Here is a 12,037-nt window from a genome sequence, read left to right as displayed (position 1 = left end):
GCCTAGAACTACACGGGAGGACCTGGTTGATGACCTGAAGAGAGCTGGGACCACAGTCTCAACGGTTACCATTAGTAACACGCTACACCGTCATAGATTAAAATCCTGCAGTGTGTGCAAGATCCCCCTGCTCAAGCCAGCACATGTCCAGGCCTGTCTGAAGGTTGCTAAAGAGAAGGCATGGGAGAAAGTCAGGTTTTTGTTATAAACTCCACTCGCCCTGTTTTTTTTAGGAAGAAGAAGGATAAGTACAATCCCAAGAACACCATCCCAACTGTGAAGCATGAAGTGAAAACATCATGCTTTGTGGTTGCTTTTCTGCAAAGGGGACAGGATGACTGCACCATTTTGAGGGGAGGATGGATGGGATCATGTATCATGAGATTTTGGGCAACTACCTCCTTCCTTCAGTAAGAGCATTGTAGATGGGTCATGGCTGGGTCTTCCAGCATGACAATGACCCCAAACACACAGCCAGGGCAAATAAGGAGTGGCTCCGTAAGAAGCATTTCAAGGTCCTGGAGTGGCCTAGCCAGTCTCCAGACCTAAACCCAATAGAAAATCTAGGCTGAAACTCTGTGTTGTCCAGCAAAAGCCCCAAGATCTGGAGAAGACCTGTATGGAGGAGCTGGCCAAAATCCCTGCTGCAGTGTGTGCAAACCTGGTCAAGAATTACAGGAAACATCTCACCTCTGTAATTGTAAACAAAGGTTTCTGTACCAGATATTAAGTTATATTTTTCTATTGTATCAAATACTTTTTTCAAATACTTGGCTTCTTAAAGTCAAACTAACAGGTCTGTGAGAGACAAAATTCTTGGTGGTTGATAGGTGATCAAATACTTATTTCATGCAATAAAATGGAAATTAATTATTTAAAAATCATAGAATAGATTTTTTTTAGATTGTCTCTCACAGTTGAGGTGTACCCATGATAAAAAAATGACAGATCTCTTATTTGCTCCACTGTATATATGGAGAGAGGGAGAGAGGGGGGGGAGAGCGAGAGAGCACTCGAGCTCCATATCCCTGTTCATGAAACAGCCCCAAAGCAGAATGATTCATTCTCCATGTTTGACAGTGGGGATGGTGTTCTTGGAGTCAAATTCAGTTGATTTGATGCCAAAGAGCTCAATTTTGGTCTCATCTGATCACATCACATTCTCCCAAGCCTTCTCTGAATCATTCAGGTGTTCATTCATGTGCATTCATGAGCAGAGGGACCTCTGTGTGCTACCAATGATTTTCTTTGTCCCTGACACCCTTTGACAGCTCTTTGGTCTTTCCCATGGTGGTGGAGAGGTTTGAATGGAAGAGGTTCATTCTGTGACTGACGTCTTTTATACACATCACAAGTTGATATTAGAAGTTCTTTCCTAAAGGTACAGGACTAAATTGAGTGTGTGGGAGTCAGAATTCTTGCTAATTTAGTACAGGATTAAATACCTATTCCACTCAATCAAATACAAATAAATTTATATATAATGTTTTTTTTTCTTTGTTAAAATGAACGTATCATAAAAAATCTACACTGTTAATTTCTTTGTAAGGAGGTAAGCTTTTACAAAATCAGCAGGGAAACAAAAAAATTTTTTTCCCACTGTATGTATGGATTAGCAAAAAAAACCCACAGTATCTCATTTAGGTAAAAAACTGCATATAAAAAGTGTTATTTAATTAAAAATATACATGATACAGGATAACACAAAATTTACACGCTTGGCATCATTTAACATGGCTTGTAGGTAAAAGAATAATAAAAAGAAATAAATAGGATTACAGTAAAAGGCACAAGAATAAAAGGAAAGAAAATGTAAAAGCAAACAGAATGTAACAACAATACAGGAAGCTTTATGGACCAATTCCAGTGTCCTGAGCTATTTTACAATGGCGAACTGCAGCTGTAAGATATTCACTTAATCTTTATTGTAAAAAATAAAACCCATATCTTTCATACTACACTGATTTAATGATTTAAAGCATGACATTCTTACAAAGCTATGCTCTACACTGCACTTGACAGAATGCTTTAGAAATACTCTACACTATACTGTACAATGGCATATTATTAAAAGAAAATTGCTGTGGAAAGCAAAAAAAATACAGCAATAAAAAAAGCTCTAAGCATGGCACTATAATACTATACACTGCTTTTGGCAACACACAAACATCTGCCAGCTCTAAAGTAAAATGAAACCACAAGAACCACAACGCACCACAATGACCACTTTACAGGACTTTCCGTGATTCTTTTACACAATGGCCTTTTTTAATGCGGTCCTGAGAGAGTTTGTCACAGACTACTGTGAGCTACAGCATGACATGTATTGCACAAAAGGTCACAGTATTTTTAGTGCAGCCTAGCTTGCACTCTTTGGATTTAAACTATGCACGTGCATAAAAAGGCAAAGAATAAAGGTGACGCACTGACATACCTGAGAGAACAGATCGTATTTTTTTCTAAAATATCATGTTTTAGTCATTAATAGCCTACCAGATTTGAAAAAAAAAAAAAAAATCACATTTGGTAAAGAAATTAAATGTCATCCCAACCATGATTTCGACATAAGCAAAAGAAAATAACGGTGTACTTCAGCACAGTTGCATTACAATTGTGGTTGATGCACCATATGTGGGCCCTGATTAAAATAGTTCAAAACGAAAAATTAAAGATCCATTGCTTTGCTTCAGTCATTAAATCAGTTTGGATCATTTGAAATGACAAGGAAGCTATTATACACGTCATTAAAGTGATAATTTGATGATTTAAATTTTTTTCTGTTCCAAATCATATAAAAATATATATTTTAGTATTTCATTATGCACCTTCATGCTCTAATTCTATAATGGTCCCCAAAGCATATTTATACTACTGGAGAAAGCTAGTAAACCTGAAAAAGTAACACATACATACATTTTATATTATTTGAGAAAGAGAGAGAGATGATTTCAGTTTCCGCCGCAACCCCTAATTGTGCTTATGTGAAGGGTTTTTGTTGTTATTGATAACATAAGGAAATAAGTTACGAATTAGCATGTCAAATTATATTTCTAATATACTGATTATAATAAACATAACATGTCAGTGAAAACCAGGTCAGTTCACTTGAAGCCAGGTATCATATGATCTTGTACTCATCTTTCCTAGTGCCTTCTACCCTTTAGCAACCCCCCAGGGCTGCAGATTGGCATGAGGCATGATGAACTGTGGTGATGGTTTCTGGAAAACGTAGTAGCCTAGAACAGGAGCAGGTGGGGGAGTGCACACGGTCGTGAGCAGTATACCACTCTTCTTCTTATACTGAGGCCACACTGCTGTTGGGTGGTAGAAGTATTGAAGTCCAGCAAGCTTAAAGAACAAACGAAACAATTAAATAAATGATATTAATTATGTAAAATCACATTTTCAAGAAATCCAGCCTTTTAGAAATCGCTCAGTTGACAAATTAACTGAAATATGCACATTTCATATAATATATTTCCATATGAAAATACGTCTAAATAAACCATATAACAGTCATTGGCCAATATGTCATTTATATTTTGTAAACAAACTGATATACTTTTTCTAATTACAGATTCATTTCATTCCACAAAATTCCGAGTGCTATTTTGCCCAACATTCTCAATCAAAATGAGAATTAGTTTTAGTGATTTGGCACGAATAGTTGATTGCTGCAACTATCGGCAAAAATCCATACCGGGTTTTCTGGGCCTGTTGCAGGAACAGTTTGAGGTCCGCTGTCATTACACAGTACAAGAGCGGCCTCTAGAGGTGAATAACCGATGGTGCTGTTTGTTGAAGTATCTTTTCATTTATTTTGGATGCAACTTTTTTTTATATTTATTTGGAGTTTGATTTTTTGCAGGTCTATTATTTTCCTTAATATATATTAATATAATTAATATATTCATATTTGTATGATTTAGCACATTTTCATGATACAGGATGTTTGCTTTCAATCCAGTATCCATTTAAAATCCATTTGATTAATGGTTTATAGAGCCAACCTAGATATCTGTATAAGTAAAATCCACTATCAGTCGACCTTTACTTTTGTCTAAGTTGACAGATATATGTTTGGTCTGATGGCTTACTTGAGATGTGGGAATTTTCCGTGGTTTTGGCTCCCTCACCCTGGGTCTCATAGCAATTACAAAAGGCTTGTAATCGGCACGTTTCTCATTATTCACTTTCTCTTTCGCGCTCTCCACCTTTCCTTCCTTTATCTCCTCCTCTGCATCACTGGAATCATCCGAGCCGCAGTCAGAGGAGGTCGCCGAATGATAGTCCGATGTCTCCAGGTTCAATGAATTGGTGTTGGTGGAGCTATCGTTATGCAATTTGGACATCTTATCTTCAAGCTCCTCATCCTTCTTCTTTTCCGCACTAAAATGAGCCACTGTGAAATGCCTGCAATTTTCTCCTGACCTGTTGTAGATCATAAAATGTGCTCAGGTTCAGGTAAAATGATGCAATGTTTAAAATAGGTTATAACCATCATCTTTATTACCCATCATTCCCCATGTCGTCAGTAATGTAGTACATCTTTAAATATGGCATGGGATAATAGAAAACCCTTGGCACCCCTGCATCAATTGCCCAACGTACACAGAGATCTCTCCTGATCCTCAAGGTTCAGGGACAGCTTTACGAGGGGGTTTAGGAATAGGGACAGCAATTCGAAGAATTTGACTGGATTACTGGCCTGCTGGATAAAGAATCAAACTGTTCGTATCTGCTTGGCAGTGGCAGCCAGACTGATCATTTAAACCATAATGGCATGTATCTTAACATTATTTCTGGTGCCTCTGAAGGAAAAACACAGCAGAATTCGGTTCTTTTCTGTAAAACCCATACATAAACTCTTTCCACCCCACCACCCCCCACCCCATCATCTGAACATGTAACCTATTACCAGTCACAGTTTCCATAGCATCTAGTGATCATTCATTCACAACCTTTTTTTTCCCCAAAAATCTTTTCTTGCCCATCTGCAAAACATGTATGTTATTCAAACATGTACCTAAATATGTGTGTGTATAGATAGATGGATAGATAGATAGATAGATAATTTTTTTATTTTATTTTATGCTTTGACCAATGCAACCAAAGACTTGCCTACAAAGTGTTTCCCAAATATTAACTTAATGACTTAGCAGTCGTCGTACTAAGTAATCTTACCGTGCGGACACCTCAAGCGGGTCAATCCATAATGTAATCTCACGAGGGAGACCCAGCTCCGATGGCCTTAGCTTGCTTTCCTCACAGGCTTGTAGCACAGACTCGTCACATGGGGTGCTCTTGTTCATCCTGATGCATCTGAAAAGTGGCGAATGGTAAATGCTTAATAAAATCAGAAAACAAGCCTCCTGTCATTTACTCCTGCTAGTTAGGTTGGATCCCATTCTGATCCATAAAGAAGAAAAGCTGGGTATTGTAGTGATCTAAAAAGTTGTTTACCTGTATGCCTGGCCCTTGTTAGGATTTTCCGGGTACCAGTGGCCTGTGAATTTCTCACACAACAGCTCTTGCAGTTTAGCAGCGAACACTTTAGCCTTGTCTTCCTCGACATGTCCTCGCTCCAAGGCTAAGCGCTTCAGGAAGTTCACAGCAGCACTCACTTCACTCTTCATCTTCTTGCTGCCTTGAGAAATATTAAGATTTAAATTAGACAATCAATTATTACTCATAGTAATTTGTCTTTTGTGCAACTGTATATTTTACAGTGCACCCGGAAAGTATTCAGAGAACAAACTTCGCAGGCTTGGTTTGCGCTTTGATGTGCACCGGTAACTGTCGGACTTTATATAAGACAGGTGTGTGTGCTTTTCCAAAGCATGTCCAATCAACCGAATTTACCACAAGACTCCAATCAAGTTGTAAAAACATCTTAAGGACGATCAGTGGAAACAGGATGCGCCTGAGCTCAATTTTGAGTGTCATGGCAAAGACTTTATATACATATGATTTTATAATTTTTTTTAATACATTTTCAAAGATTTCAAACAAACCTCTTTTCTCTTGTCATTATGGGGTATTGTTTGTAGAATTCTGAGGAAAATAATGAATGTAATCCATTTTGGAATAAGGCTGTAAAGTGAAAAACGTGAGGCGCTGTGAATACTTTCAGAAGGCACCGTATAATAGTTCGATTTTCATTCTTTTTCTGTTTTTAATTGTAATACACTCTCATGTCATGTTTGACCAGAGTGCTTGCAAGACAAAGAATAGTGTCAACAAAATGAAAATGAAGAAAACTATGATTATATCTTCATACTTACACTAGTGTGAATATAAACAATGTTTAATATATGTGCATGCCAATTTATTGTTACACTATATGACCAAAGAGTTGCAGACTCCTGATCATCCTGCTTATATGTGCTTTTTTTGAAGACGATCATGAAGAGGGTCTTCAAAAAAAAAAAAGCACATATAAGCAGAATGATCAGGAGTCTGCAACTCTTTGGTCATATAGTTTTTCCGGAGTTCAAAAAAATAAGTGGTGGGTCGCAAGTTTGTCAACGTGGCAACTCGGCCCGAACCGGAAACACCATTTGTTGCTGTTTTGTCCCGTCTCCGCTAACGTTTTTATGACTATATGGATTCTTTTGCATTTTTATGTACAGCTTCAAGAAAATGATCGCATATCGATGTAGTGAAAGCATGAAGGATGGAATGAATTAATTCATTTATGAATAAATAACTATCTTGTGTGTTTCTAAAATGCAGTCTTTTGTTAAAGCATGCTGAAATAAGTAAAACATTTAAGTAGAACACATCCCTCAATCCATATATAATTGGATGTCTTTTGTTCAACAACAAATTAATCATCAAGTAAAATGGAAACTCCAGCATTCAAATACACACGGGAGTTCGTTATCAGCAGAAGACAAGTTCCTTTTTAAATAAGCTCTATCGAGTAAACACAAGCAATCTACACCGGATTTTAAGTGTGTTTGGTTTGCAGAACAGTAAAACATTATAAACAGATATATTTTTGTAAAAAAATCCGGTGTAGATTGCTTGTGTTTACTCGAGAGAACTTATTTAAAAAGGAACTTGTCTTCTGCTGATAACGAACTCCCGTGTGTATTTGAATGCTGGAGTTTCCATTACCATTTCTTTTACTGAACAGGGATTTTCTTGTACTTTTCTTTATCCTAACAGACGAGTTGCCATAAAAGTGAGCTCATACTACAAAATTTGCATAAAATGCAAATGAGATGCAAATATATTTGGTTCAGGATCCATGTGACCACATATGGAAAGTCAGAGAAAGGGCATGCAGTAGAACAACAACAGTGTAAGTGAAAATATCTTCATCCACACAGAGCACTTTACATCAGAGGATTTAATATATGTAATAAAACTGAATTAATCCAAACCTTATTTCAATGATATTCAGCATGTGTGATATGTTATTGTGGCTGCGGACAAGGAGGAGGAGTGGGGACTTTTTTTTTTATTTTTTATAAAATACATTATAGTTTTGTTATAAACTTGGTACACAGAGAACAGTACGCATGCTGATAAAAATAAATAAATAAATAAATAAATAAATAAATAAATAAAAAAGAGGACGGGATATCTCATAATGCAATGCAACCATACAGAGATAGGAAATTATAAAAATATCTGGGAAACTAATTGGATAATTAGCACGCAGTGTGCAAAATACCAAGTTAAACCATGTATATAAAGTATATAAATCAACATGTTCAGGAGACATACAGAGATGCTCAGAGAGAAGACTTGATAAATATTTTAAATGGATTTTACTTTCCATTTTTCTCAATTTCTTAAAAGAGCAACAATCATAAGCTATAAACTGTAAAGACATTGTGATGTGAATTCTGAAACTCAATTCAAATGAGATAAATAATGCAATTATACCATTTTTGAAATCCACTTTACTAGCTCCGAATTCATGTGAAACCATGCCATGCCTCAGTAGCACAGCTTATCCACATTCATTTTCCTGTCGGTTTAAAAGCAAGCGGTTTTCTGCTGACTACTACAGTATTATGCAACAGCCTGTAACACGGCAACAGGTCAGAGGGTTTACATTTTTCGAAAGTTAATTAAGGGTCTTTTTCTACGCTCTGACATGACACCAGAAAATACATTTCATGTAACTTTTGAAACATCCGTCTAGTTAGGTCAAATCATTTTGGGGTTTTCCACTGTGACTGAACACAAACCTATTTTGAGAGACCGCTATAAACTATGCGTAGGTTTACAGTGCTGATTCACATGTGTACGATGAAACCAATAAGTCGATCACTTCTTCAATTCTCGTGTCACTACGGTGAAAAGTCGATTGATTTACAAAAGAAACAACTTTTAAGGAACTACTGATTTAAGATGTTGTACGTGACAAAAAAACCCCACATTTATTATTAATAGTACGTCGCATTATGTAACAAACAGCATGAAACATCACAATCTTTGTTTGTCTCAATGCTGCATCATGACAAGACGACATGATCCTTTGTGTTTGGTGTGACGCTTATACATCAATCTGAGGTGATAAACAGAAAATCGCCATTTCAGAATGATGAAATAAAAGGTTCTGGCTTGATGGATTGTGTTTAAAATCCTAAACTCTCACACGTTCGACTTTTCGATGGACAATCACCAACCTTCATAAAAGGAAAGAAAAATACATGAACCTCACTGGGTGTTTTTTACACCAATTCCTGGCAATAATTTCCAGCTGTACATGAATAAATACAGGTTTACATCACCGCCACCACCTGTCCTGTCACATTGACACACACCAGAGAGGAGATACACAGATGGTGGTGAGGCCACACGGTGTGGCATTGTGTCCAGCCTCATCACGTGGCCAAAACTCTGTGCCATGAGTAACAAAATATCTTTTGGATCATACTAGATTAAAATAATAACCTTCTGAAGGAAGGAAATAGAAATGTAATTTACACCAAAGAGAAATATATAAGTAACTTTATATAATGTCCTCCTTTCCTATTTATTTCCATACCCCTTGTTATTATTTTTTATATAAACTCTAAATATTAGAGCTCTTTCTAAACAAGGGGATAAAGTTATTTATATAGATGATAAACATGACTGGTTTGTGTAGACTAATTATTTTTGATTAATTTATCAGACTCTTTGTTATAAATCACATAACTATAGTTATATATAGTTTATACCTGACTTCTTAGACTTTACATTACTTGAACTCACCTTGCCTCTTTAAAAGATCTTTAATGAAGAAACGTATGTTTTTATCCGAAATATGCTGCTGATGATCCAGATCTCTAAACTCTATATTGTTTGCTGTTATTTTACGTTACTTCCTCTTTACACCAGTCCACGTTTCGCACTTGCTTTGTGTTGAAGAAAGCAGACTTTCCCATTAAAACACACGGCTGCGTCCCAAACAGCACACTTCACCACTATGAACTGTGCACTACCACGTGCTTACCACGTGCTCATTTGTACCCTACTTAGTACAAGTCTTTGCGATTTGGGACGCGTTCTATGACTCACTTCCTCGTTTGGGTTTCTGAGTAATGACGGTTATCTCCAAACCCACTTCACAACACGCTACCACGATGACGAATTAATGAGACACCGGAAACGAGCCATATATGGGCAGTCTAGGGATTAAGAAAAAACACCTTTATTCTCTTTGCAAAAATTGAAGGTTATGAGAGAGAGAAAGTTTCAAAGTGTCATCTTTAAAGTTGGTTTGAAGATGACTTGATAAAGAAAATAGAAATGTTTTTTTATGTCATTATTAAATAATGTCCTTTCAAATTAAGGATAGGAGGGGGTAAATGTTCTGCATTACACTACATTTGGTAGATGCCCTTTTCCAGAGCGACGTACAATTATCTAATTTATACAACTAAGCAGGAAAAGGTTGTTGCTCAAGGGCCCATCATTGGCAGATTGGTGGTGCTGGGATTTGATCTTACAACCTTTCAGTCAAAAGTCCAACATCTTAACCATCTACATCACCAAAACAACTCTTAGTGGTTGAGGTATTGACCTTTGGATCTTAAGGACATGGGTTCAAATCCTAGCCATACCAAACTCTCACTCCAGGGCCTCTAAGCAAGACACTAAACCTCATAGCTGCTTGGTTGTATTGATGAGATCAATGTAAGCCACCCTGGATAAGGGTATCTGCCAAATTCTTTAAAAGTATGGGGTGCAGCTTTTTAGGGGGAGGTGATACAGTAGCTCAGTGGATAAGACATTGGAATCTGTATTAGAACGCAATGAATTCAAAACCCAACCTGCACCTCTGGGCCCTTTACCCCCTACTGCTTAGTTGTAAGTCATTCTGGATAAAGGCGCATGCCAAAAGCAGATCCACCTACTGACTGCAGTTTTGAAAAGGTGGGAGGAAATTATAGATCCTACAGGAAAAATATTTAGACACAGGTAGTACAGGTGAAACTCTACTTAGACAATAAACCAAGCTCAGGTATAAAGTTTGGAACTGAAAACTGGTAAAGCTACCCAAGGTACCACCACACTGCAGTATATAAACAATCTCACTGTATTTCACCTCCTCACTGTTTTAAATTGGGATGTCCAACCTGTCAAAAAAATATTTACACCTCATTCCTCCGGTATGAAAAAAATGATTGTTCTAGGTTTTGTAAAATGTCAAATCTTATGTTGGTTTAAAACTGCTCCATATCCCCTATATAATGCACTCTATCAAGTATCAGCCATTTTGTATTTGTTGACTCATCAGTGCACAGTGTATCTTTACTGTACACTCACTAGCAGACTATTTCCCATACTGCAATGCTACACAGCATCAAAGAAGTTTTGCCAAAAACAAAAAAGAGCAAATTAGCAAAAACCGTGTACATTTCATAGCATGTGGCTCTTGAGACAGCTCGTAAACACTCATAGGAAACCCTGTTATGTAAATATTATATGATCATTTACTTGTTTATTTTTGTAGATCTATTTCTACTGGGTAAACATGAAGCTAGAAGTAAACTTTCGGTTTATGTAGCATCCCTGGATGTTTTTTCTGTTTTAGTGTGTACAGCAGTAAAAGACTCTGGGGGTTCTGTACTTGGCCAAAAGAACCTTTTAGCAATAAAATGGTTCTATGTAGAACTTCCATAATTCATGTTTTATGACTGAAGTGTACACTTACAGTAATTATAGGCTAACACAACACATTCACAAAGCTTTTTATGTCAAGACCCACAGAAATGACTGCAGTAGTCAAAAAAAAGAAAGTCACAAGTCAACAAGTATTATAGTTCCTAATACATTATAGTTTGCCTTTCTGACAAATAATTTTGTGAAATAAATAAACGAACCAGGTCTTTATTTAATTCTGTAGCATACCATATTGTTATGGTTTAATCGAGCCCGGAGGGAATGTAATAAAGTGACAAAATGTGTAGATAAATTCACTAAGGTACTATAGGGGCTGCAGGGGTGCGTCCAAAATTCGCGGATTTTCGGAATTTGCTTGGTTATGTAATCGCAAAATGTCCGCAAGTAAGTTAAGTTTTCACGTTTTTGAAATCATATTACTGAAATATTTAGTGACATCAGTTAATATATCCATTAGTTGGAGAAGCTCTTGTGTTACATGGTGATTCTAGAAGCACAATGGATAATATTTAACTGTGCTGGGGAACGTTAGCACTGAGAGGCTTCCTTGAGTGTTTTTCCCCGGCTTATGTTAACAGGTGTAGAAGTTCTTAACTTTGACCCTTTAGTAGCTTTGTATTTTAACCAATTTTATATTAATGTAACGTAATATAGCCTTAATTTCGTTTTCCATTATTTAGGTAAATTATCATTAACAAATCATATATCATTAAAAACTCACAGTAATCTTACATACTTTATTGTATGAATTTTCATGAACAGTATGTCATTTTTAATATTTTCAATGCTCCAACTGAAGCAGACGGGTAATGACAGTGATGTAGTAGCTATTTACCATTGTTAATGTCATAGCTAAGTTAGACTAATTTGGACATTTATGCGAAAAGCGTGTTGTTTTAATTAT

At 36.6% G+C, this 12,037-nt stretch overlaps 1 protein-coding gene across 2 annotated transcripts; it reads right to left on the bottom strand.

Moving 5' to 3' along the window:
- Positions 1–1,639: 1,639 nt before the first annotated feature.
- On the bottom strand, positions 1,640–9,394 carry si:dkey-79d12.5 (protein BTG3). 2 transcript variants are annotated; one of them, XM_046846662.1, is made up of 5 exons: positions 9,220–9,394; positions 5,464–5,647; positions 5,185–5,322; positions 4,098–4,431; positions 1,640–3,348 (listed from the first exon to the last, which is right to left on the bottom strand). In XM_046846662.1, exons 2-5 carry the CDS (start codon positions 5,634–5,636, stop codon positions 3,154–3,156), a joined length of 840 nt encoding a protein of 279 aa, XP_046702618.1. In that variant the 5' UTR covers positions 5,637–5,647; positions 9,220–9,394; the 3' UTR covers positions 1,640–3,153. The 2 variants fall into 2 exon arrangements, with proteins under 2 accessions (XP_046702618.1, XP_046702619.1); XM_046846663.1 differs by having other exon boundaries at positions 5,464–5,643.
- Between the last annotated feature and the right edge of the window lie 2,643 nt (positions 9,395–12,037).

Source organism: Silurus meridionalis, chromosome 4 (genome assembly GCF_014805685.1).
Source record: "Silurus meridionalis isolate SWU-2019-XX chromosome 4, ASM1480568v1, whole genome shotgun sequence".
Lineage (NCBI taxonomy): Eukaryota > Metazoa > Chordata > Actinopteri > Siluriformes > Siluridae > Silurus > Silurus meridionalis.
The sequence above is the reverse complement of the archived record's forward strand: the minus strand, read 5'-3'. Positions and strand labels throughout refer to the sequence as shown.